The sequence below is a fragment of the Rhinolophus ferrumequinum genome, chromosome 2, assembly GCF_004115265.2.
Source record: "Rhinolophus ferrumequinum isolate MPI-CBG mRhiFer1 chromosome 2, mRhiFer1_v1.p, whole genome shotgun sequence".
In the NCBI taxonomy this organism is placed as follows: Eukaryota; Metazoa; Chordata; class Mammalia; order Chiroptera; family Rhinolophidae; genus Rhinolophus; species Rhinolophus ferrumequinum.
The window spans coordinates 74434190-74460736 of NC_046285.1; the positions used below are offsets into that span (position 1 = coordinate 74434190).

The 26547-nt window shown below is 33.4% G+C and overlaps 1 protein-coding gene across 2 annotated transcripts in view; it reads left to right on the top strand.

The window, feature by feature from the left end:
• ZBBX (zinc finger B-box domain containing) overlaps positions 1-26547 on the top strand; it is a 112500-nt gene that overhangs the window by 23350 nt on the left and 62603 nt on the right. For both annotated transcript variants that reach the window (XR_004425573.1, XM_033133959.1), the window contains exons 5-7: positions 3707-3755; positions 4606-4715; positions 11044-11139. Coding sequence is in view for 1 of the 2 variants with exons in the window: in XM_033133959.1 (XP_032989850.1) it covers positions 3707-3755; positions 4606-4715; positions 11044-11139 (255 nt within the window). In the remaining variant the exon portion in view is untranslated. The remainder of the gene's footprint in view (positions 1-3706; positions 3756-4605; positions 4716-11043; positions 11140-26547) is intronic.

The window sequence follows — 26547 nt, forward strand, 5'->3', positions numbered from 1 at the left end:
GTAGTGGAAAAAGTTATGAATATAGTTTTAGACCAGTGTTTCTCCACGGGTTCAATTGTACTCCCAGGAGACATTTGTCAATATTTGGAGACATTTTCAATTATCACCACAGATAACTAAGGGTTTTGTTTCTTTGTTTTGTTGTTTTTTGGTTTGGTTTTGTTTTTTGCTAATGGTATGAGATGGCTATAGGGCAGGGGTGCTGCTATACGTCCTACAATGCACCGGGAAACTCTGACAACGAAGAATTATCTTGGCCAAAGTCAAGAAACCCTGTGTTAGACTTTGCAGATTAAATTTCTCACTCATTTCATTAACTCTGTGGTTTAACTCTGCAAGTCATTTAACCATTCTGAGTTTCTGTTACCATTTTTGTAAACGTGCATAAGAATACTTGCTAACTACTTCACAGAGTTTTGAGCAATGTGTGAGATAATAGGTGTGAAACCAATTGTAACACTGACTGAAAATCACATTAGAATATCTAGTTAGGGTCTATTTAGGGATAGCCGGTTGGCTCACTTGGAGCGTGGTGCTGATAACACCAAGGTTGCCGGTTTGATCCCCACATGTGCCCCTGTGAGCCTCCGTACAAAAAAAAACAAAGGTTTTTTAAAAAAAGCCTATTTATGGAGAATGAGACTTTCTAGAAACACTGAATTTGATTTGGTGATTGTATTATTATTAGATGCAAACATATTTTCAAGTAGTTGAAAAAGAAAGGTTGGTGGCAATGAGTAAAGATTAGTGTTGCAGCGACCATGAGAACAGAGGGTAATGTCTCAAGGGTTTAACAGGATCAATTCATTTTATTGTATTTTAGAGTCAGGGAGGAAACATGGGTCAGTTTGTAGTTGAGGAACGGACTAACTATTGGAGGAAAGATTGAGGATGCAAATGAGAGAGGTGCCATTTGCTGGGGGTCCAGTCTTTGAAGAAGAGAGGGCACATTTTCTCTGAGATAAGAAAGAAGGAAGAGAAAAAAGGTGGCAGGAAGGGAAATGTTTTAGAGGTTTCATTTAACAGCAGGTGAGGTAGGAAGCTGTGGCAAACTCTAAATGGGAAGACCTCAGCATTCTTAGTAAAGTTGAAGGTAAGATCATCTGCTCAGATTAAGGAAGAGAAATGGGGTGAATTTGAGTGTTTTGGAATAGAGAAGGTTGGGAGTAGCCACTATGGCAGTCATGATTGAGGTTTAGCATCAAATAATAAACGGGTTGCTGAAGAGCCCCCCTGGAGTTGTTCAGCATGTATTTGTAGGGGACCCACTCAGTATTATGTCATCACAATGGTAGGTAGCTGTGGGAGGTCTAAGAGGAAGAAAGTGAGGTGATCATGTTTAGCACTGAGAAACTCTTGAGTTTTGGTTTTGAAGGTGTGGCCATTCAGATTGCTGCTTAGGTTCAAGGTTTTGTCATAATGGTCTAGTGGCTGAAGAGCCATTTAGATGTTCATGGTAATCAGTGTGTTAGAGGGTGTTTCAGCATCAAGATGTCAGGTGAACATAGACATTGAAGTCTCCATGATCATCACCCAGAAATGCAATCGAGACACTGGGCAGATTCCTAAAGTTCAGCTGGAAGAGGATCTTGGGTATTGAAAAAGGCAATAAGTGGAAGGTGAGGACTTTTAGTAAAGGTGACTTTGCTGAATGATGAAAGCAGAACAATATTCTAGAAGCAGCACTGGGAAGCAAACAGGGAGAAAATTTTCTTCTCTAAACCTGGTGAGTGAAAGGGAATAGAAATGGAGCTAGTTCCTCTGGAAAGTTCTGTGGAGGAGGTTGTGTCTAGGAAAGGTGTGTCCAGTTAATGTGAACTTTTTGGAAGAGACATTTTTAGGAAATATTTAAGACATAAGATAGTTAAATGGCTATTTAATAAGAGCTCCGTGGAATGGCAGGGGAGCCTAGATGGCAGGACAAGCAGTAGAGAATGGCAAAGGTTAAGTAGCTAATTGGATTAAGAATGAGAATATTTAAAGAGGTTGCTTATGGGAGAAGTGTGGGCCCAGCATGCCATATGAGGGCATTGGTGGGAGTTTAGGGGCATCTGTGAATGCCAGGGAGGCTAATGATGACAGCGTAGCCTGACCCCAATGACCCAGATGATATGTCTGTGTGGTAGAGCCACAAAGCTGCCCCTGACCTGTGATGGCACCCCTTTAGCATCTGCAGGTAGAGGTAAAAGAGGGTTAATAAGGCATAGGTTTCAGTATGTTGAATGACTGATGTTTGGATATATATAGCTACATGAATACATGCATACATACGGGTATGTGTTGTGGTGTGTGTGTGTGTGTGGCCTTGGTCCAGCCTCACCTCTTTCCCAGATAAAAATTAGACTTAGAAGGAAATTCTGCTTGCCTAAAAATAGCAGCTAGCAGTTTATTCATTGTAATATTTTTATGCAGTTTGAATCATTTAAGGTAAATATGATTATATTCATAGAACAGAAAATATGCTTCAAAATAATAAATACAAATTACAAAATTTCCTTAATAATGGCTTTAGTTCACTTGGGTAAATCCATTCTGCCCAGGTTGCCTATAATCATATTGATCTTGTTGCAATTCAGGTGTATTGTTAAGGTAATAATATTGGATAATTCGGTTATGACAAATGAGATTAAGTTATCAGCACCTTGTATAACATTGCCAGTTTAAAAATAAAGGTGTGATTCACTAAAAATTGATGATTTCAATCCTGTTTTCTTTCTTTTGTGTTTGATACATAGCATCTGAGTAGCTACTTAAAGAATGTGAACAATAAATGCCCGTTTGAAGCAAAACCGCTAGAGTCAGTGAGAATAATTAGGCCTAAATTTTCAGATGACTGCAACTGGTACAGGCATAGACGTAGAGGCAGCCATTGTTCTCATATTCTCATGTACAAATTGGGCAATTGAGCATGCAAACTGCAAATTGAAAACCCGGCATGAATTGACCGTGTCTGTGTAAATGTGCACCATCATCTATGCTCGTTTGTGTACTTTGAATGTTGGTTTTAAAAAGACCAAGCCCAGTACAGGCAATTGGCAAGTCTATTTTATTTCTTAAAATCTTAAGATCCAAGGATTTTAAGTGGTTATCTGAAATACCTAGCAGAGAGCCTCATTAACTCATTTTGTTCTGTTTTGTTTTGTTTCTTTTGGCTACAACTTGGGAAAGTCAAAAATCACAAATAATATATTTGAAGGTTAAGTCTGAGATGCTTAAACACCTGGTTCTCTAAATTGGGCAAATAAGATAATAAGATTGGTGTCCACAGTTATGTAAACAGAGTAGCTCAGTCAGAATTCAGTTTAGATTCATCCTACACAAATATTAGGCTTTGTGTCTTTCAGAAAGTTCAGAGATAGAAAAGTCTTTATAGTATTTTAAGAGTAATGCTTTCCTAAAAATCATTTCATGATGATATATAATGATTTTTGTTTAAACATAATTTATGGCATGTTTAAAATCTGGTTTATATGTATATTTCCAAAATTTATTTTCTTTTTATGAATTTTCTCTTAATTTAATTAGAAGATCTATATATGCTTTAATGACGATCTTTTCTATGAATTTTATATTATTCTTTCAAAATGTTTGTTTTGTTCAAGATGCACCAAAATGTTATCACTTTCTAATGTTTTTGTTAATAGCTTAAACTATCTTAGAATAATAGAATGTATAGTGACAAATAGTATTTATTTCATTAATACAGCTTTCTGCTGGAAAAGTGAAATTAAAATTACTGAAGGAGCAGTTTCAAGGTAAACAGTTTACCACTCTATTACTAGATGCTACAGATATAATTCATTTTTTTCCAAGTGAATTACATAAAAATTAAAGTACCGGAATTGTTCATGCAATATAAAAAGTACAGACCTCCAAATTATGACTCTTTTATCTTTGATATTCAAAATACATTTTATCTATGTATTTTTTTGGGGGGGGCTTAATTTTCTGTCAAAAATGTCAACTTAGAATATGATTATAATATAGCGTTTTTCAAAAGTGAGGACTTTGCTTAAAATTTGTCAATATACACTTTAGGAAGATCATTTAGCAGTACAAAATTATAATTTGAAATTTTACTCTAGGAAGTTAAGAGAATATTGAAAAATTCTCTTATATTTTAATACATCTTGACAATAGCAAAAACCATAATCGATTTTTAATTTATAATAATTCCAAACAAATAAGATTTTTTATAGAGGATAAACATTTGATTTGAATGGTTAAGGTAACTTGGTAGTTCTAGAAATATATATACATATGTATAATTTATATATATATATATGACATCATATATATAAATATATATGTGTATATATATAATTTATTACAGAAGTTGTCCTGTGTGGGCTTTAGTTTGATCTAGAGATGGAACAGGATGCCATAGGAATTTTATCAAGAACATAGTTTTTAACTGTTATTACATTTTGTAATTTTTTATGTCTAGTTCTAATTCTAGTTCAAGAGTGGATATGTGTGGCCCTGTGGTCACGAGGGGCTGGAGGGAGACCGTGGGCTCCCCAGCCTACTGGGAGGATTAGACTTGGCTAAATACCAAACATTGTATTTTAAAATGATTAGTCTGACTTGTTTTTTTTCTTCCAGAGGCAGTGAGAGAACCACTTAATTATAAAATGGCAAATTCCTCTGGAAGTGAAAAACCCAAGATAAAGGGGAAGGTTTGTGGACAGTGTGAGAACAAAGCTGCTCTGCTAGTACGTACACGATAATAAGATATTGGGATAGAACTTCCACGTGGTCTCTGACACCTCTCCCATCTTACCCTGCTTTGGTAGCCATATCATTGTCCTTGACAGTTACTAAGTGTGAGGTGTGCGTGCTGCTGGGGAAGGCCAAGGACACACTGAATCTTCCTGTTTAAGGTCACACCTTAACTCTTATCCTCTCTGTACTGGATCACCAGCCCACAAACACTGCGCAGTAGCTCCCATCTAAAACCAAAACCGAAACTAAAAACATTCTCCTTGGATTCCCACATTTCCCTCTGTATCTCTTGCTAACACCTCTGAGGAGTTGGTGACTTCCTGTCATCATATTTTTTACTCTTATTCTCTCTCTCTCTCTCTCTCTCTCTCTCTCTCTCTCTCTCTCTTTTATGAGGAATAATTTACTTACTGTGAAGTGGACAGATCTTAAATGTACAATTAGATGCCTTTTGACAAATATCTGTATACCCATCATGATGATTGAATATGCCCAGAAGTTCCCTCGTGCCGTTTCCACTTATTCCCTCCCACAAAGGCAACTACTGTTCTGATTTTTAACACCATTCATGTAGTGGTGCCTATTCTTGAACTTTATGTAAATGCAATTGTGTGGTATATATTCTTTTGTGTAAGGTGTTTTTTTTTTTTTTGCTCCATGTAGAGGTTGATTCATGTTGTTACATTTATCATTGGTTGTTCATTTATGTTACTGAGTAGTATTCCATTGTATAGATACACCAAAATTTATTTATTCATCCACGTGTTGAATGACTGTTGTTTCAGTTATTTTTCCTATTGTTTTTAAGGCTGCTGTGGACATTTAACTGTCCACACCATAATTAAATACACCATAATTTAAAAGTTACCATATTTAAATATATAGTTATTTTAACTATATTTTAAGTATACAGTTCGGTGGCATTAAGTACGTTCACATTGTTGTATGACCATCATCACCATCCATCCACAGAGCTCTTTTCAACAGAAACTGAAATTCTGTCCTCATTGAATAATAACTCTACATACCACCTGCCCTCAGCCCCTGGCAACCACCATTCTGTTTTCTGTCTATGAATTCGACAATTCTTGGTGTCTCATACAAGTGGAATCGTGCAGTATTCATTCTTTTGTCACCATTTAGTATTGTCCTTATTTCACTAAGCATAATATCTTCAAGGTTTATCCATGTTGTAGCATATATCAGAATTTCCTTCTTTTTTACGACTGAATTATATTCCATTGTATGTAATTTCCACGTTTTGTTTATCCATTGTCCATTGATGGACACAGATCACTTCCACCCTTTGGCTATTGTGAATAATGCTGCTGTGAACATGGGTGTACAAATGTTTATCCAAGTTCTTACTTTCAATTATTTTGGGTGCATACCCAGAAGTGGAAATGCTAAATTCCCATTCTCTCTTAAACCCTCTCCTTTCAGAAATAGGTCTCCACGACTGCCCAGCAACTCCTCCTAGCAAGGTCATGAGTGACTTCCATATTCTTAAACGCAGTGGTCAATTCTCAGTTCTTATCTTAATCTATCAGTAATATTTGACACAGTATTCCTTTCATCTCCTTTGGCTCTTCATTTGGCTTCCTCTCAGATATCATTCTGCCTTGGTTTTATTTTACTTTGCTAGCTGCCCCTTCTCAATCTTTTTTGTTGGTTTTCTGTGTTTTTGACCCTTTAACATTGGAATGCTACAGAGCTCAGTTCTTAGGTCTCTTCTTTAGTCTATAGCTATACAGGTAACTCCAGTATAACACGGTTGTTAGGTTCCTAAAAACGCCATTATGCAAATCCGTGTTATATGAAACAAAGAACTAGTACAAAAAAGGCGGTTAGGTTCCAAAAATTGAAAAAAAACACCATACTATTATATTTTTATAATTAAGAGAAAAATCTTTATTAAAGCAATTTTCACCAAAAATGTAACATATTAACATGTATTAAATAATGTTTTCTTCGTTATCACTACTAAGCACTATCAACTGAGGGCATTTTCTTTTTGACAAGATATCTTCATCCTCTGAACTTAATACTCCATGAACAAAATGGATTTAAAAGTCTAGTAAATTTTAAAATTCTGCAGTCAAATCTGATGATGCATCCACGCGCGAATGAAAAATTTCAAATGAAATATCTTTTGCTCTTAAAGGCTTTTATTATGTTCCATGTTATTCAGGGATTTCTCTAATTTCAAATGAGATATTTTTTGCTCTTAAAAGCCCTTATTACACTCCGTGTTACTCAGGGATTTCTCTAATTCTCAAACCGTGTTCGAGTGAAGCTGTGTTTTAGGATGCCGTGTTGTACGAGGGTTTTCCCCAATTCTCGAACCGTGTTAGAGTGAAACTGTGTTATAGAAGTGCCATGTTATACGGGGGTTACCTGTAGTTATGCTTTAGGTAATTTCGTTCACTCTCTTGGCTTTAAAGACCGTCTCTACTTGGCCAGATTTACATATCTAACTCATATCTCTCCTCTGAACTTTGAACTCAAGCTGCCTAATTAATACCTCTACGTGGCTAACAGGAATCACAAACTTACCATGTTCAAAACTGAACCATAATTTATCTCCAACAATTTCCCCCCTACAGTTTCCTCATATCAATAAAGGTCACCTCAGATGTTACCTACCCTGACAGATCTTTGTAAAATAGCAACAGCTCAGTTGCACACTCTAGTTTCATGAGGGTCCTTCATTCATCTACATAGCAGTTATCACCCTTTAATATATATTTATTTGTTTATTTTCCATCCACCTATAATGTAAACTTCATGAAAGTGGGGATTTAGTTTTGTTCACTGCTCTGTGCCCACCACCTAGAATTATGCCTGCAATTTAGTAGGTTCTCAACAAATATTCGTTGAATGAATCATTTCTTTAAAATTTTTCTTTAATGTAGACTTTAGATGTATCTTCCTTGTAGCTAGTTTTAAAGATACTCCAATAACTTTTATAATTTAAAATATTTGAAGCACACTTAGGAAACAGTTCCCCCTAAAATATTTAATGATTTTAACTAATATTGTAGATTATGTTATAATTTCAGAGAACATAGCCATAATCACTCTGACTTACGACTGTATTACCAGCCTTATTTCATGGTGGTTTTAATTGGACTGAAAGAGTTAGACCGCTGTAAATCTAATATAGGGCTAATAACAGTATTAAATGAAAAACCCTGGCTGTTGGTGTAATGTTCTTACTATTACATCATACTATTATCTGAATTGATATAATGGTGAACAAAATATAAGGAATCTTAGTCAATTGTACTTATCTAGAAATGTTTAAAAACATAAACAAATGCTAATGTTCCTGAAGTTGGAAATATGAAAGCTGAAAGAGACTTACTTGTTGAGTTGAATTGTTGAGGTCCATTGTTCATAATCTGAAAAGGATTTATGTATAGCTATGAGGCAATATTTTTATTGAATCCTGTTCTGTACTGAGCCCTTTTTAAAGGCCATGGAATTTGAACAAATGATACGTAGTAGGTAAGACTTGACCTGGAAATAAAGCATCTCTTTTTCCGTAGAGTAGGAAATGCAAGAAAAAGGGCATCCCAGACAGCCTAAATGGCATTTGCCTTTACTGGAAAGCAGATGAGTGACATGTGCAATAATTAAAAAGCTGATTTACCTGAATCCTGTTGTATATAGAAGCCGGGATTTAGGCCCTAAACATACTTAAATATTTGACTAAGATTTTAAGAAAGGATATTTTTTGATTTGACATGAAAATATCTTAGGATACTTGTCAAGGCACAATAATAAGTTATTTAAAAATTCAAACTAGGTAGGCAGATCTAATTAAGCAGACTGGTAGTGTTGAAGTGTTTTTAACTTCCATCATTCTAGATGATAATGCTGACTGGATGATTAGAGTCAACCTTTCTATATCTTATGATAGGATCTTTATGAGGGAAAGATTGTTTATTGGGGTAAGGCTTAAGAGCTTGTGTTTTGGGGATTTGAATCTCAACTTTACCTGTTATTAACTATGTGACTTTCAGCAAATGACTTCATTCCTTCATATTTCTGTTTTCTCATTTGTATAGATAACAGTAGTCTATACCTTAAAGTTATTGAGGATAATAAGTAATATATGTGAAGTATTTATCATTGTGCCTGCTATATTGAGAGGAGACAATAAATTGTGTATTTTTGTTGTTGGCACATTTTCTTATGTCCTAAAACATTCACATATATTGGCGGTAAAAATAAAATTCCAAACTTACAAATTTCTTATTTTTTTAAAGAAGTTACAGTAGCTTTAGGCTGTCTCTATATGAGAAAAGTGAAATGGATAGTTAAAAATTCTACATTAATTTGGCAAATTTGGATAACTTAACTCAAATGGATTCTGAGGGTTTAGTACAACTGATCTAGACTTAATCAATAAAAAAGATGTTTGCTAAAACTGCACTTGTGTATTCCATCATCAAAGAAGTATCTGTAGTGGAATGGAATCCTTATCTATGTTTTAGTATGTTCTTGCCAATTATACAAACTGCCTGAAAAGATTTTCCACTTGGCGGTCATTTTAACCCAATTTAAATCCAAATATGCTTGTATAACAAAATATATAAGCTTACTCTGCAACTCCAGCTTTGATCTTCCAGTTTACAAAATCTGTTTAACTACTTTCATTAAAAGTCTGTTTTTAACAAATACTTGGCTTAGAATTACATGTTGAAACTGATTTTCAGTACTCTATATTACATTGTGAAAACATTGTCAAATATATATAAGAAATGTATTAAAATATTAAGTAAAATGAAAATTATGCAGAATACATTTTGAAACCTACATTAATACAATAATACTGCCATATGTATGTGAAATTATAGCTTTTTAATTGATTTTGCACTTGAAAAAATATGGATTTAGGTAATGTGTTTGTCATCATTTCTCTAAGAGAATATATCTCTTGAAACAAGAGTTGAAAAGGTAGGACTTATTCCCATACCACTAATAGTGTTTATTTTTCCTCTGCTTAAATTAAAAATCCAGTGTATAGCTAATCACATTTTAAAACATGTATTTGGAATTTGACAAATACTGCACTGTGCTATTATTTCAAATACTGGATTTTATTTTGCTGTAGATTTTATCAAGGTTTTTTTTCAGTGAATGATTAGCACTACAAGTTATGATTAATGATTGATTTAATGATTAGTGGGTTGTGGGTAAAAGCTTGAGCTTTGATCCAGACTTTGGGGTTAAAGTCCTGGCTCTGTTAGCTGTACCTGGACAAATTCTCAATTATGTTTTTTTGTTACCTCATCTTCACAATGAACATATAATGATCATCCTAAGCTTAAAGCATTGTTGTGAGGATTAAGTGAGATGAAAAATATGAACTGCATTATTCAATTTATCCCTAAATTTACCAAAAAAATTACATTTTAACACTATAGAGAATTTGGAAGGTAAATGTAAACTTGTCCATAATCATTTCACCACTCATAAACATTGCCTACATTTTGATGCAGTTCCATCTAGTTTTTGTTTTTTCTTTTTGAAATATGTTTTCTTTTTATTTATTATTTATTGTTTTATTAAATTTATTAGGGTGACATTGGTTAATACAATTAAATAGGTTTCCAGTGTACAGTTCTGTAATACAACATCTATATATTGCATTGTGTGTTCACCACCCAATGTCAAATCTCCTTCTTTCAACATATATTTGACACCCTTTACCCTTTTCTACTTCCCCTCTTTCCCCTTATCCTCTGGTAACGACTAAACTATTGTCTGTGTCTATATATATATTTTTTTCTTATACTTTCTTTTCTTTGAGAGATCTTCTAAGAACACTTTTTAAACCATATTTTGAGAATCATCAGTGAAGGAGTACTAATCAAAGATGTGTATGGGGACATTTGGAGGCAAATAATATACATATCATTTGAAACTAATTGTGCCTTGTAAATCTATATCTTACAGAAAGATATAAGAACTCCTAAAAATGAAGTAGTTTTGATTCAGAGATAATGCTGTTTAGTTTTTACCAGGTACTGAAGTTTGACCTGATGCTGCTGAGTTTTTTATGATTTATTAAAAAACTGCACATACACATATGCACATATACCTAAAACTTATATTCTACCTATTTATTTTGCTATGAGAGTAATTAGTTTACAAGTTAGTTTTTCTCAGAATTAAATCTTAACTCTTGGACTTTTCAATTCTGATGACATCTAGGTATGTAATTGGATAAAGATAATTGCAATGGCATCTTTATTCAAACATTTTCTCAAAGTCATATAAGCTACGATTTTTTAAATATCTTTTAAGGTATGCCTTGAATGTGGAGAAGATTATTGTTCAGGATGCTTTGCTAAAATTCACCAGAAGGGGGCACTGAAGCTCCACAGAACAACTCTTTTGCAGGTATGTCTTTAAAATGTTGTACTGGTAGTGGGTATATTTATAGAATGTTTCAACACAAAAGACATTTAAAACATGCTTAATTATCTAGAATTTAAGATGATTTACATTAATTTCTACAATTCTATTATATACAGACAGTCTTTACATATATCTTAAAATTATTTTACTGAACACTAATCTGGGTTCTATTTTGCTGTTTAAACTGTGTTTTAATATAGCTCCTGAAACACTTAGGTTGATTAGAATTTTTAGATTATGCATTCTATCTGTGAACTTGACATTTAAAAATTAGACAATATGTTTATCCATTGTTTTAAGTGAACACATGACTTAAGTATTGTTTCTATCTAATGTATAAATAGCAATCTCATGTTTGCTTTTCATGTGTATTTTTTAAAAGTATTTTGATTTGTCCTCACCCATTATTATTTAAATAAGCTTATCTCTCTAGTTTTCCTCCTACATATCAGAAGATTTTATTTATCTTCATATAGCCATTGTTTATTGAAATGCCTGAACTCAAACCATGTCAGATGGTTTTAAAATTCTAATACTTAAGCAATGACTCTGGTTAAATATAGATATGACATTATACCAGTTACATTTAATGATGGATTTATGTGTCATAAATTTCATTCATTTTACAGTAATTTATTCAACAAATATTCCTTGAGTGTCTTTTAGGAAGCAGGGTCTGAGGTAGGCAGTTACTTTACACAGATGAGGAACACTAGGAACCTACTCTTAAGGACCTGGAGATAAAAGTGAGACCAAGGACCTTCTGTAATAAATTAAGGATTTAATATTATTTTAGAAGCAGAGCGATGGAGATGATCAGATCTGTATTTTGAACGATCACTGGTAGATTTCAATCTTTACATGTTACTTGAATATAAATTTTGATAGCTCTGATGACCCAAGTCATGGTAACTACAAAACATAAAATACACCTCATAGTAATATTTACCAAAGCCAGTTACTTTCCAGTGGATACTCAATGTTTAGAGCCCTCTGGCAGAAATGATGGAGGGAACCAGAAAAAAACAAACAAAAAACCCCAACTACCTGCTATTCCCCTCCCTCAGGATGGTACAATTGGACAGTCAGAAGAAATGAAAATTAACATATATAAAAGTGAGTGTAATTGTTAACATAGAAATAATATAGAATTTAACTAGTCACTCCCCCTTAAGAGGAAAGAGTGTAATTACCCCGATGTGAGTTCATATTAGGAATTTTCCATTCATTGATTTATTCAGCACATTCTCTGAGTTATCATTCAGTGAATTTAGGTACTGTGCTAGTTGGTATGAAAGATACACAGAGGTATGAGACATGGCTTCTTCCCTTGACTTCAGTATTTGACCTTCAAGATTTATCCAAGTCTGATTCTCTTTTCTCTCTCTCTCCCTCCCTCTCTCTCTTCCTTTCCTCCATCTCTCTCCCTCTCTCTCTCTCTCTCTCTCTCTCTCTCTCTCTCTCTCTCTCTCTCTCTCTCTCACACACACACACACACACACACACACACACACACACACACACGGGAAGTGGGAGAGGGAGAGAGAATATCAATTTCAATCTCTGTTAAATACTTAATTGCAATATAAAATGCATGAGAGAAATTACTGTTCTCTTGCTTATTTCTCGTTTTTGTCACCTCTGTTCCACTCCCCGCCCCCAATCTTTCTCTAGTGTTGAGGTTCTTGATGATCTTGTGCCTTGTCCTGATGACCACTGTTGAGCAATGAGTGGATATCTCTTTCTCTTTGACACTCATTAACCCGTCATAAAGCGTTTTTAGTTTTCCATCATTTTAGTAACTATCAAAGTCATGAGATTTCTCTATTGACTGCAGAAATCATACCTAATCAGAGAAGTTAGGGAAGATGTGTGATATCTGAATATCAGTTATTACTATATAAAAAGCAAGCATTCTAGGCTAATGGCTACTCTACTTTATATTCTTTACTTATGCTTACATTTCTGGTTAATTTAAAGCATAGCCAAGTTTCATAGTTGTAAACCGGTTAAGCCCCAATCCTGCAGCCCAGTGATTCTTTACAAAGTTCACAGTCAATAAGGACCATTTTGTATTGGATTATCTTGTTTTACCTAAGAGATAAATCCCGGAAAAATTGAAGGCAAACTAGTACCATTTACATGTTGACTGACACTATAATTTCACAGGGCCTTTCTGTTGATTTATGATTGATTTATAGTTGGCACTGATTCCAACACAAGTTGTTTTTGTTTCTTTTCCATCTCCAAACTCTGTTAGATAATTAATTATCTGCAAAATAAAATGGGAATGCACGAGACTTACTAAGGATGAAAATTTACTATATCTAGAATGATTTTTCAACACTAAAGTTTGAAACAGAAGGGTTTTTCAGTGGGTAAGCCTCACGACTGATGAAAATAAGGTCTTAATATGTCAGGCATTCCTATTTTCTTTTAACAACATACACTTAAACAGAAAAGACAAGGTTTTTCAGAGATAATGGAAGACAGGGGGAAACAAACAAAATGCATTCTGTTCTGAAGGATGCCAAACACAAATGGAGGCTGCATTAAATAAATCATTAATAGCTTCTGGTATGTATATTTTCTTAACTGGAAAGGAGATTTTGTTGAAAGGAGAAACCTTGGGAAATGGGGAGCTTAGTAATGAGAGAAGAGATAATTGAGGTAGAATCTCTGTATTTTCTGGTGTGAGGCATTTATACACAGCCTTTTTACATTGTTTTATCTCCCAAGAAAGGTATGCCTATATAAATATGGATGTAAGTGGAAATATATGTTTGTTTGAAGATCCCTACATGAAGCTAATTATCAGGAAGAAACTTAGGTATCATCAGAGTATAATTTATGCTTACTGACTTTTTGGTAGATTTTTATTCTTTTAGTTGACAATGACTTTTAGCTTTTAGACTCACACTATCATTATTCTGTTAATTTTTAGAATACAGTATTTTAATTTATTTTATTCATTTTTGAGGTATAATTGACATAATATTAGATTAGTTTCAGTTGTACTACATAATGATTCAATATTTGTACATATCGCAAAATGATCACCACAATAGGTCGAGTTAATATTCGTCACTATAAATTTTTTTTTTTTTTGCAATGAGGACTTTTAAATCTATTCTCTTAGCCACTTTCAAATAGGCCATACAGTATTATTAACTATAGTCACCACGCTGTACATTACATTCCTGTGACTTATTTATTTTATAACTGGAAGTTTGCTCCTTTTGACCCCCTTTCCCATTTTTGCCAACCCCCCACCCCGGCCTTTGGAAACCACCAATCAGTTCTCACGATACAATATTTTCAGATCATAGCTAGTCGTTTTGGATAATATCATGGATACTTACTTGGATGATCTTTTTTATCATTAAATTTATTGGGGTAATGTGGGTAGTAAAATTATGTAAGTTTCAGGTATACACTGCTATAATACGTCATCTATATATTGCACTGTGTGTTCACCACACAAAGTCAGTTGTCCTTCCATCACCATATATTTGACTCCCTTTACCCTCTTCTACGTCCCTCCTCCCCACTTACCCTCTGGTAACCACTAAACTATTGTCTGTGTCTATGAGTTTTTCCTTGTTTTTTTGTCTCATTCATTTATTGCTTTCAGTTTTATATCCCACATATCAGTGAAATCATATGGTTCTTGACTTTTTCTGTCTGACTTATTTTGCTTAGCCTGGTAATCTCAAGATCCATTCATGTTGTTGCAAATGTCAGTATTTTATCTTTTCTTATGGCCAGGTAATATTCCATTGTGTATACGCGTATGTACCACATCTTCTTTACCCAATCATCTATTGACGGGCACTTCAGTTGTTTCTATGTCTTGGCTACCATCAATAAGTTTGCAACAAACAGGGGTACATATGTTTTTATGGATAAATGTTTCCCAATTTTGGGATAGATACCCAGAAGAGGGATTGCTGGGTCATACGGTAATTCTATTAATTTTTGGAGGAAACTCCATATTGTTTTTCATAGTGGCTGTACCAATTTACATTCCCACTAACAGTGTTTGAGGGTTCCTTTTTCTTCACAACCTCTCCAACACTTATTATTCCTTGTTTTGTTGATAATAGCCATTCTAATAGGTATGGAGTGGTGTCTCATCATGGTTTTGATTAATGTGACCTATTTCAAATGCTGTGCATACACATATTACAGATGCTATGGTGTGCCATTTTTCTTAAGAGTAACATTGGCTAATATTTATAGATAGTAAATATATACACTTTTTAGGCTATTTACATCACCTGGACTCTAAAATCATGTTAATTGTGATAATTCCTTTTGGAGGGAACATTTGCTCCCCATCCTTATATTTCGATCTTATTGGTGAGACTTTGGGAGAAGAAAGTGAGCTTCTAAGCTTGGCATATTTCTCAGCTGTCTGAGCTGTGCTTCTGGGTTAAATGCTGCAAGACTCCGCCCAAGAAGATGCTGTCCTATTGGCAAACTATTGTTCCTGTTCTTATCCTCCTGAGTAGATTGATGCCAATAGTGGTTTGATGCCTGTCTTATGAATCTGAAAATTTAGTTAACCCTGGTAGACTCCTTGGTGGGCATTGCCTTTAAGTCTTTAGATTAACCAGATTTTCAAAACACCGCTTGGCGGGATAACCAAAAGATAAATGAAGAATACTTGTATAGGCATCATTGACAATAATTTTTTTAAAAAATAGCTTTCTTGAGATGTAATTCATATACCATACAATTCATTCATTTAAAGTGTACAATCCCATGGATTTTAGTGTGTTCATAGCTATGTGCAACTCTCAGCACACAATTAATTGTAGAACATTTTCATCACCTCAGAAAGAAAGTCTTTTGCTACTACTCCCATCCTTTTCTATGTCCCTCCCCAGTCCCCTGGTAACCACTAATCTACTTTCTGCCTTAGCCTATTCTGGACATTTAATATAAATGGAATTACATTACATGTGGTCTTTTACGTCTGCCTTTTTTTTAATTCAGTATAATATTTTCAAGCTTCATCCATGTTATGGCTTTTATCAGTATTTCATTTATTTTTAATACCAAATAACACTCCATTGTGTGGTTATACCACATTTTGTTTATCCATCCATTGTTTGACAGACATTTGGTTGTTTCTGCCTTTTGGCTATTATGAATAACATTGCTATGAACATATGTGTACAGGGTTCAGACTTTTGTGTGAACATAAGTCTTCACTTCTCTTAGTTATATCTCTAGTCGTGGAATTGCTGAGTCAAATGGTAACTCTATCTTTAATTGTTTGAAGAACTGCCCGATGTTTTCCAAAGTGGCTGCTCCACTTTACACCCCATCATCTGTGTGTGCGAGTTCAGATTTCTCTGTCCCAGCCTTCACTTATTATCTGTCTTTTTGATTCTAGCATCTTAGTGGCATAGTATCTCATTGTGGTTTTGATTTGGATTTCTCTGACGACTAATGATGTCGAACATTTTTTCGTGTGCTTATTGGCCATTTGTATATCTTCTTAGAAAAAGGGTTGACAAGAATTTTTTGAGAATCCAAGACATAGAATAGTTTAATAGCTTGCAGTTCAGTGAGACTACGTCTGTAGTAATGACTTTTTAGATGCAAGTGCTAAGAAAAGCGAGAGAAAGAGAAAAGATGATATTTGAAAGGAGTATGAAAATGGAAGTGTAGAGTTTCTGCTACCATCAGAAGACTTGGAAGAGCATAGTGGTTTAGAGAGTATGTTACAGAATCAAGTGACAGATACAGTGGAGAGAGTAGATGCAGGGCACATGTTAAACGCAGAGAAGGCACCGATAAATGTCAAAGGGAAAGGAAGGTGTTTCTGTGATATTTATGCTAAGGGAATCTTTAAGATAAAACTCGTATACATGCATGCTCAGAAACTTCAGCATTGTTGTGTGGATCAGATTAAATGACAACAAATATAAAAGTATTGTGATCATAGCAGGTGCAGCATACATTTGGTTTCATTAGTCAGGATATATTGTTAGTAGAAATTCAGCACAATTTCTATACCATTTAAGTTTAGAAACTACAAAACAAAGTAATAATAATGATAATGAGTCTGAAAAATTAATGAAATGGTTACTTTTGGTGTTAGGGCTGTTTTCCAAAGTAGAACCCTTATATGAAAAAACAGTGAAGTTTAGAGCTTAGTATATCAGAGTATATTTAAAAATACAGACTTCCTCCTTATCCAAATAGAGAATAATCAAATATCAATTTTGGAGGGGCCATAGAGATCATTGGTCTAGCCACGTGCCTGAACCTTTAATCTGGGTATCTGAGTAGCCTTTATAAATTTGCGAGTGCTACTTAAGTTATCTTACAGTTTTTTTCATGGATTCTGACAAATTTTGCAGTAGTTCTATTTACTATGTTTTATGTTCATTGGTCTTTATGGGATAAAACTAATCTAACTGTGATATAACAGCATGACTATATATAAAAAACAAAGATGACAAATTATTATTTGTTGGTGAGTTTGTTCTGTTGTGCTTAAAAATGTCAAAGCATTGCATATAAAATCATGTGTTCCTCATGTAGCTCAAATATAAATAATTGCTGAATGTAGCTAATTCATTTGGATGCATTTTTACATGAAATATTAGTTGAAAGTAATAGTAAGTACTTGCTAAGATAATTAATATAGTGGATGATTATATGGCATCAAAACTGTGAATAGCAGATTGCAGGTGTGAATTTCCCGCATTATTTCTTGTTGCTATTCTGGTTTACTTTTAAGATTGCTCTCTAAATAGAACTTTTAATGTTGTAATAAAATTTGAAAGGCACAATTGTTTAGACCAAGATTACATTTTTACTTTTCTTGATGCCAAGTTATTTAAAAATTTTTGACAAATATGTTACCTTTTGAGCTATTTATATGCTATGTTGTTTTATTTTAAAATATTTTGATTGCACTAAGTATGTGTTTTATTTTTTTCATTATTTTCTCATGTTACTATATCATAGTACTGAATGTACAGTTCAGATTGGTTTTATTTGACATTTACTATCTGTTGAGTAGCAAACTGCATTTATAATTAGGGGTATGTGTCCTGGTCCTTAATTATTTTTATCTTTTTTTGTGTCAAGCAGGAATAATAATACATTGATCTTTGATTAATAGAACCTGTAGTTTTCATTAGACCTCTAGAAGTAAGGTAAATCTAAGGGTCCTTTAAGTTCCACTTTTAGTCATATTTAAATGATACTGGAATAAGCAATAGTTTCCAGTCATATAAATTTCACACTTCCAGGATTTGATTCCTATTTGGCTGGAAATAAGAAGTTTTTTATACCATCGATATTTTGTACTACTCATGCAAATTCTATATCTGTTTTTAGAAATACGTTAAGCAGAACTGGATTTAAAACATGATTCTGTTGTGAGGTCCCCTGTCACAATTTTCTTTCAGCTGTAAATATTTTGTTTTCTCCTGTTTTTCATGTATTTACATGAGGATTTTTACTCAAATTTTCTTCTTTGTTTTCAGTTTCTGCCATGTGGAAATTCCTGTTTTCCTCTGCTTTTCCAGGGGCCTGAAGTTTTTTTTCTTTCTTCCTTTTGATCCTAACAGTAGATGAAACCTTTGGTCAGATAATTTATAGCTGTCTTTTTCTTCAACTTTTATAGAAAATTCAGAGTTGACTCTACGGTAAAGCATATTTTTAGGGAATAAATTTGTACCAAGGCTATCTGTAAAGATGAATTCATCAGAAAAGCAAACAATTTGCTCTAAGAATAGAAGATATATTTTAATAATGTAAAAAAAAATTGAGAGATAAAGTTCATCTCTTTCATTCTTGTTTAATGGATTAAGACGTTCAAAGTTATGTATTCTTATAAGTATATTTTACTTTGCAAAGATATTTTTATTGAGTGGAAATTTAATGGAGTTAATGCATTTTATCATAGATCCATGATAATTTGAAGAATGTATCTGCTTGGTATAGTCAGTATTCCTTTTCTATGTAGCTCCCAATTCATTTAGTCTGATTTGTTATTGTTGATTTTAGATAACAGTATCATTGTATTGTCACCACGCAATGTGTTCAATGCAACGTATACATAGAAACATGCTGGCAAAATCACCTGTAGGAGTTTCCTTCTGTAAATAGATCTTGAGCAAATGTTTTGATGATTTTTAATAAAAAGTTTACTTTGTTATACATTAGAGCATAATTCTTCAGTGTACATGTATTTCTGCCATCATATATGATTTCTGAAAACCTTCCCATTCGGGAAAATCACCCACCTAACAAACAAGCCTTCAGAAAAATTTGGGTTAGGAGAAGGCCACTCAAATTCTATGGCCCGCTGTAATCAGAGCCCTAACAAAAACTGTTAACTGTCCTAATAAAACCACCAGCATTCATCCCTTAAGGACTTATGCTTCCTTCTTTGTGGTGTAGGTCCCAGCAGCAATTCACTTCTAAGAGACCATTTTCATCAAAATGAAAAATCTCAGTCAAACTGCTGCCTTCTTTATTAGCCCATTGTTTTAAATCAGGGGGAATATCTTTATAGCTTCTTTATCTGCATTTACATTTTTTTCCAGAGACCTTAATTTAGGGGAATGCGTGGTTGTTAAAGCCCTTAAAATGGTCAGTTCTTGCACTAAGGGAAGGCATTTCTATAGATTTTCAGCTCTTTCTGTAAAGTCTTCATATATTGCTAAGATTTGGGCTTTAATTGTGAGACAGTTTGCTCTGATTGCCTCAAAACACAGTAATGTACTGGAAAAGAAAAACTTAAGAATCAATAAAACTCCACAGTTTTACTAACATCATACCCCTATTTACCGATTGGCTATGAGGTAATTCACAACAAAGGAACCAGAAAAAACTGTACTTGGGAAATTCCTGATATGCAAGGGGAGTGTTTTCTCAAAGCCACCCCCCTAAAAAAAATTATATATATATTATTCAAAAATTCCATTAGTGTGTAATTTGATCCTCCTGAAATGCTTTTGTCATTAAAAGCTATCAAAGTCCAACCATAGTCAACAATCACTGAAACCAATGAATTCATAATGTTTCTTGAATTCTGCTGTAATGCAATTTTTTTCTGTAAGTGTATATGTATCTCTATCTCTCTATTTGCTTAGCAAATACAAATGAAATAACAAACTCTTCTGAAGAAATTAGTTTTCAGTTTTTAATGTAAGGCCTGTGGTAGCAATAAAGCTTTTCTAAAATTGTATAATTTGAAAATCAGTGGTAGTTAACACCATGAAAAGAGACATTCCACCATTTTCTTCATATTTAGGAAGTAACCTAGATCTAAATTACGTGTGAACTTATTTGAGCTGGAACTTCTGGATTACAAAAGGAGGCATTGCTTTGTCAACATGATCGCTAATATTTACTGCTGGATAGTGTCAGGGTTTGGGATAATGATGGTAGTTAGAGTTTCGAAGCACCGACACTACCACAAAGTATATCATTTCTCTAAAGGAAAACTTTTCTTCTTGGACCTTAACTTCTACAAGGTGCCATCCATTCCAAAAAGCTATAAAATATCACCTCTCTTTACTTTGATTAATGATACATTGTCAGAGTGATGAATTCTTCTAGAGTATAATTTGAAAGATAATATCATTCTAGGGACCAAAAAAAAAATAGTTCCGGTGAGAATTTAGAACAGTTACCCGATGAAACCCTACCATCACAAAGTGCAGTGAAGGATATGGGGGGAATCTGGAAATGCCAGCAGTAAATCACCTTCTTTGGCTTTAGTTTAAGCTTTAGTCTAAGTTTAGTGTATTCTACAGTGAGATATATGATTTACTATGTGTCCCGAAGGCTGTTTTGGTTTGATTTTTACATATTTTTAGCATGTAGATAAGTTGTGCTGGTAATTTTAATCATTTTCTTTCTCTTCTGCCTCCTGTTGATACCTTTTAATACTGCTATATGTAAATTTCCATATTTATAAGATGGAAATACAATTATCTGGAGTTTCAAAATTGGAAAGTATTTTAATAGATATGGTACAATGATGATATTTCATGCATAGTTATCTATTTTAAATATTTTATAACAATAACCTTCACATTCTTGATCATTGGTTCCTTATTACTTAAAATGATAGTTTTTATGTTATTAAGTGAAAGAAGATGTATTTTCTGTTGCAAATCTAGATGAGTCCTAAGCAGAGACAAAAGTCTGCAGAGATATATACCAAACTACTCATAGCAGGTACCCCTGGGAAGTACTATTCATGAATAAAAAGAAGCCTCTATTTCTTACTTTTAAATATAGTGGTATTATGATTTATTTTCACTGGGTTTCTGTAACTTTTTAAAAAATGTTGCTAATTTAAGGCTATGTCTATGTATTTTTTAAATTTTTATTAAATTTATTGGGGTAACATTGGTTAGTAAAATTACATATGTTTCAAGTATACAATGTGATAATACATCATCTGTATACCATACTGTGTGCTCACCATCCAGAGTCAGTTCTCCTTCCATTATCATATATTTGACCCCTTTTTCCCTCTTCTACCACCTCTCCATCCCCCTTACACTCTGGTAGCCACTAAACTGTTGTCTGTGTCTATGAGCTTTTCCTTGTTTGTCATATTCATTTGTTGCTTTCAATTTCATATCCCACATATGAGTGAAATCATATGGTTCTCGACATTTTCTGTCTGATTTATTTCCCTTAGCATGATAATCTCAAGATCCATCCCCATCCGTTTTGTTGCAAATAGCAGTATTTCATCTTTTCTTATGGCTGAGTAATATTCCATTGTGTAGATATACCACATCTTCTTTATCCAATCATCTATGGAAGGACACTTCAGTTGTTTCCATGTCTTGGCCACCATAAATAAGGCTACAATGAACATTGGAGCACATTTATCGTTATGGATAGATGTTTTCAGATTTTTTGGATAAATGGATTTTTTTCCATGTCTTGGCCACCGTAAATAAGGCTGCAATGAACATTGGAGCACATTTATCTTTATGGATAAATGTTTTCAGATTTTTTGAGTAGATACCCAGAAAAGGGATTGCTGTGTCACATGGTAGTTCTAGTCTTAATTTTTTGAGGAATCTCAATACTATTTTCCATAGTGGCTGTACCAATTTACATTCCCACTAGCAGTGTTTGAAAGTTCCTTTTTCTCCACAACCTTTCCAACACTTATTCTTTGTCTTGTTAGTAATAGCCATTCTAACAGGTGTGAGGTCGTATCTCATTGTGGTTTTGATTTGCATTTCCCTAATAGCTAGTGAAGTTGATATATATATATATATATATATATATATATATATATATATATATATATATATATATATATCTGTTGTCTGTTTCTATGTCTTCTTGGGAGAAGTGTCTCTTCAGTTCTTCTGCCCATTTTTTAATTGGATTGTTTGTTTCTTGTTGTTGAGTTGTATGACTTCTTTGTATATTTTGGATATTAGCCCTTTATCAGAGGTGTTGTATACAAATATCTTCTCCCATTTGGATGCTTACCTCTGTTTTGCTGATGTGCAGCTTTTTAGTTTGATATAGTCCCATTCGTTTATTTCTGCTTTTACTTCCCTTGTTTTTGAGGTCAAATTCATAAAATCTTTTGTAAACTTAAGGTCCATAACTTTAGTACCTATGCTTTCTTCTATTTATTTATTGTTTATATTTAGGTCTTATGTTTAGGTCTTTGATCCATTTTGAGTTAATTTTGGTATATTAAAGCAATCTAGTTTCATTCTTTTGCACGTGGCTTTCCAGTTCTCTCAGCACCATTTACTGAAGAGGACTTCCTTTTCTCCCTTGTATGTTTTTGTCTCCTTTGTCGAAAATTATCTGCCCATACATACGTGGGGTTTTTTGGGGGTTCTGAATTCTATTCCATTGGTCTATGTGTCTGTTTTTCTGCCAACACCATGCTGTTTTGATTATTGTTACTTTGTAGTATAAATGGTAGTCAGGGAATGTGATTCTTCTGTTCTTGTTATTTTTTTCTATGTACTTTTTCAGTGGGTATGCTCTTGAGTATTTTGGTCAGGAACTTTCCTCACGTTTCAGAATATTCACTAAACTTGGTTATCACTCATTAAATGTCAGTAATACTCCCCAATGATTGTGAAAGCACAAAACACCTCCCTACATTTTCAAATCTCATTGCCACAGTAGGGATGCACGGATTCTTGCATTAGTTAGGTCTCTTTACACTAGCTTGAACAACAAAGAATTTTTTCTTGTTGATAAAGGCCTCACAGATGTTTTGTGGTGTGGAAATAGGGATGAAGTGCCTGAGTCATAGGATGAACTACCACTGGAAATTGGAAAGCTGTTGAGAGCCCAAGTAGACTCCTTCTACATTCAACTTTATATTTTCTGTGTATCTACTTTATTATTTTCTTGTAATTAACCAATTACGAATTTACGAACAGAGGGTCAGTGACAGAGAGATGAGATGTCACCTTCTTGATTCCAAATCTAAATCCTCATTAACTCATCCTGGACCAGGTGTTCACTTCTTATCCAATGAACCATGGCCCAGAGGGCAGAAAGTTTTTAAAGTAAATTTGCAAACATGTACAACAATCACCACAATTGAATTTTAGAACATTTCCATCACACCAAAATGTTTCCTAGTACTTTTTTACAATTAACTCTTGACCTGCCACTTCCAGCCCCAGGAAACCCCTGGTTTATATGGTGTTGCCATAGATTTATCTTTTCTAGAAATTTCATATGAATGGAATCATTCATATGTGAACTTTTCTATCTGATTTCTTTCACTTAGCGTGTGGTTTCTGAGGTTCTTCCATATTGTTGCATATTCATGGTAGTAGTTTATTCTTTTTGATGCTGAATAGTATTCCATTGCATGGATATATCATGTTTTGTTTATCTTGTCATCAATTAATTGATATATAGATTATTTAGACTGTGGCTATTAGAAAAATGCTGCTGTGAATATTTATTTGTGCAGACCTTTGTGTAGACTTATATTTTCTTCACTCTTGGGTACATATCTAGGAATGTAACTGTTGAGTCCCAAGATATTTGGTAACTTTTTAAGAATCTACCCAACTATTTTCCAAAGTATCTGTAGCGCTTTACATTTCCCACCAGCAGCATATGAGTGTTTTATTTTCTTCATGTTGTTGCCAAAACTTGGTATTGCCAGTCTTTTGCATTATAGCTATCCTGGTATGTGTGTAATGATATCTCACTGCGGTTTTAATTTGCATTTCTTTAATGACAGATGATGTTGAACATCTTTTGATTTACTTATTAGCCAAATGTGTATCTTTGGTGCAATGTTTATTCAAATCTTTTGGCCATTTTAAAATTGGGCTATTTGTGTTATGGAGGATTAAGAGTTCTTTATGCTTTCTGGAGGTATGTCTTTATCAGACATATGATTTTCAAATATTTTTCTCCTAGTCTTTATTTTTATGGCTTGACTTTATTTTTTTGTAATGTAAAATTTAAAATGTAAATTCTAGGTCCTTTGCATTTCCATATACATTTTAGAATAAGATTGTCCATTTTAGGATGAAATTGGCAATTACTACAAAAAAACAAAACAAAACAAAAAAAACCCAAAACTAAAAAACCCAAACGCACAAAACCTGCTGTGGTGTTGATATAGAATATACGGCTATATGGTATCTACAGATCAAATTTGTTTTAACAGAGCATTAATTTATCAATTGTTTCTTTTATAGATTGTTTTACGTGTCATCTATAAAATTTTTGCATGATTCAAGGTCTTAAAAATTTTCTCCTGTATTTTCTTCCATATGTTTTATAGGTTTAGCTCTTAAGTCTATGGTACATTTTATTAGTAAGTATATGATGTAGGGTAGAGGTCTAAATTTATATTTATGAATATGGCTATTCAATTGTTGCAGCACTATTTGTTAAAAACTACATTTCCCACTGAATTGCTTTGACATCTTTATTAAAAATCAATTGAATATACTGACTTCTTCCTCTACTCTATATTCTATTCTGCACTTTTGATCTGTATACCTAGCCTTATACCAACACCTTCTTGTCTTGATTACTGTAGCTTTACTAGAAATTTTTAGATCAGGTAGTGTAAGTTCTTCAACTTTGTTCTTCTTGTTTAAAATTATTTTGATTATTCTAGGTTCTCTAAATTCCACATACTACATGTTTAAATTTTTATCTGTGGTAAGATATACATAACATCAAATTTACCGTCAGTATATAATTCAGTATGTTCATATTATTGTACAATCAATCTCCAGAACTGTATCTTGCAAAACTGAAGCTGTATATTCATTAAACAACATTCTACTTTGTTTCTCTCAATTTGACTATTTTATGTGCCTAATATAAGTGGAATCATACAGTATTTGTCTTTGGTGACTTGCTTACTCCAATTAGCATACTTTCCTCAAGGTTCATTCAGCTGTGGCATATGTCAGGTTTTTTTTGTTTTGTTTTGTTTTTAAGGTTGAATAATATTTCATTGTATGTATATATCGCATTTTGTATACCCATTTATCCATTGATAGACACTTGGGTTGTTTCTTCTACCTCTTGGCTATTACGAATAGTGCTGCTATGACCATGAGTATGCAAATACCTCTTCGGGGACCTGCTTTCAATTGTTTTGGGTATATACCCAGAAGTGGAATTACCAGAATGGTGATTCTATTTTTAATTTTTGGAGGAGTCTCCATTTCCCACAGCAGCTGAACCATTTTACATTCACATTAATAGTCACAAGGGTTCCAATTTCTCCACATCCTCAACACTTGTTAGCCTCTGTTTCCTTGGAAGTGGCCATCCTAATGAGTGTGAGAGGATATCTTGTGTCCATATACATAATAAGATAAGTTTGTCAGTTGCTACAAAGGGAAATCCTGATGGGATTTTGATAAAAATTTTGTGGAGTCCACAGAACAATTTGGGAAAAATTGTCATCATAAAAATGCTGAGTATTTCATTTGATGACATGATTTTTGTTCCATTTATTTAGGGCTTATTTAATTTCTCTTATCAATATTTTGTAGTTTTTAATGTTAAGCCCTTGTACTTTTTTGTTTAATCTTTTCCTAAGTATTTTATTATTTTTGATATTACTGTGGATATAATTCTTTTCTTTATTTTTGGATTGATCATTGTTACTATATAGAAATACAGTTGATTTTTGAATATTGATTTTGAGTCCTATAACCTTGGTAAGCTCACTTATTATAGTTATGTTTTATTTATTTATTTATTGATTCCTTAGGATTTTCTACATTTAGGATCATATCCTCTACAAATAAAACTAGTTTTACTTTTTTCTTTCCAAATTAAATGTATTTTATTTCTTTTCCTTGTCTTATTGTGTTAGCTAGAGATGTCAGTAAAATGTTAAATACA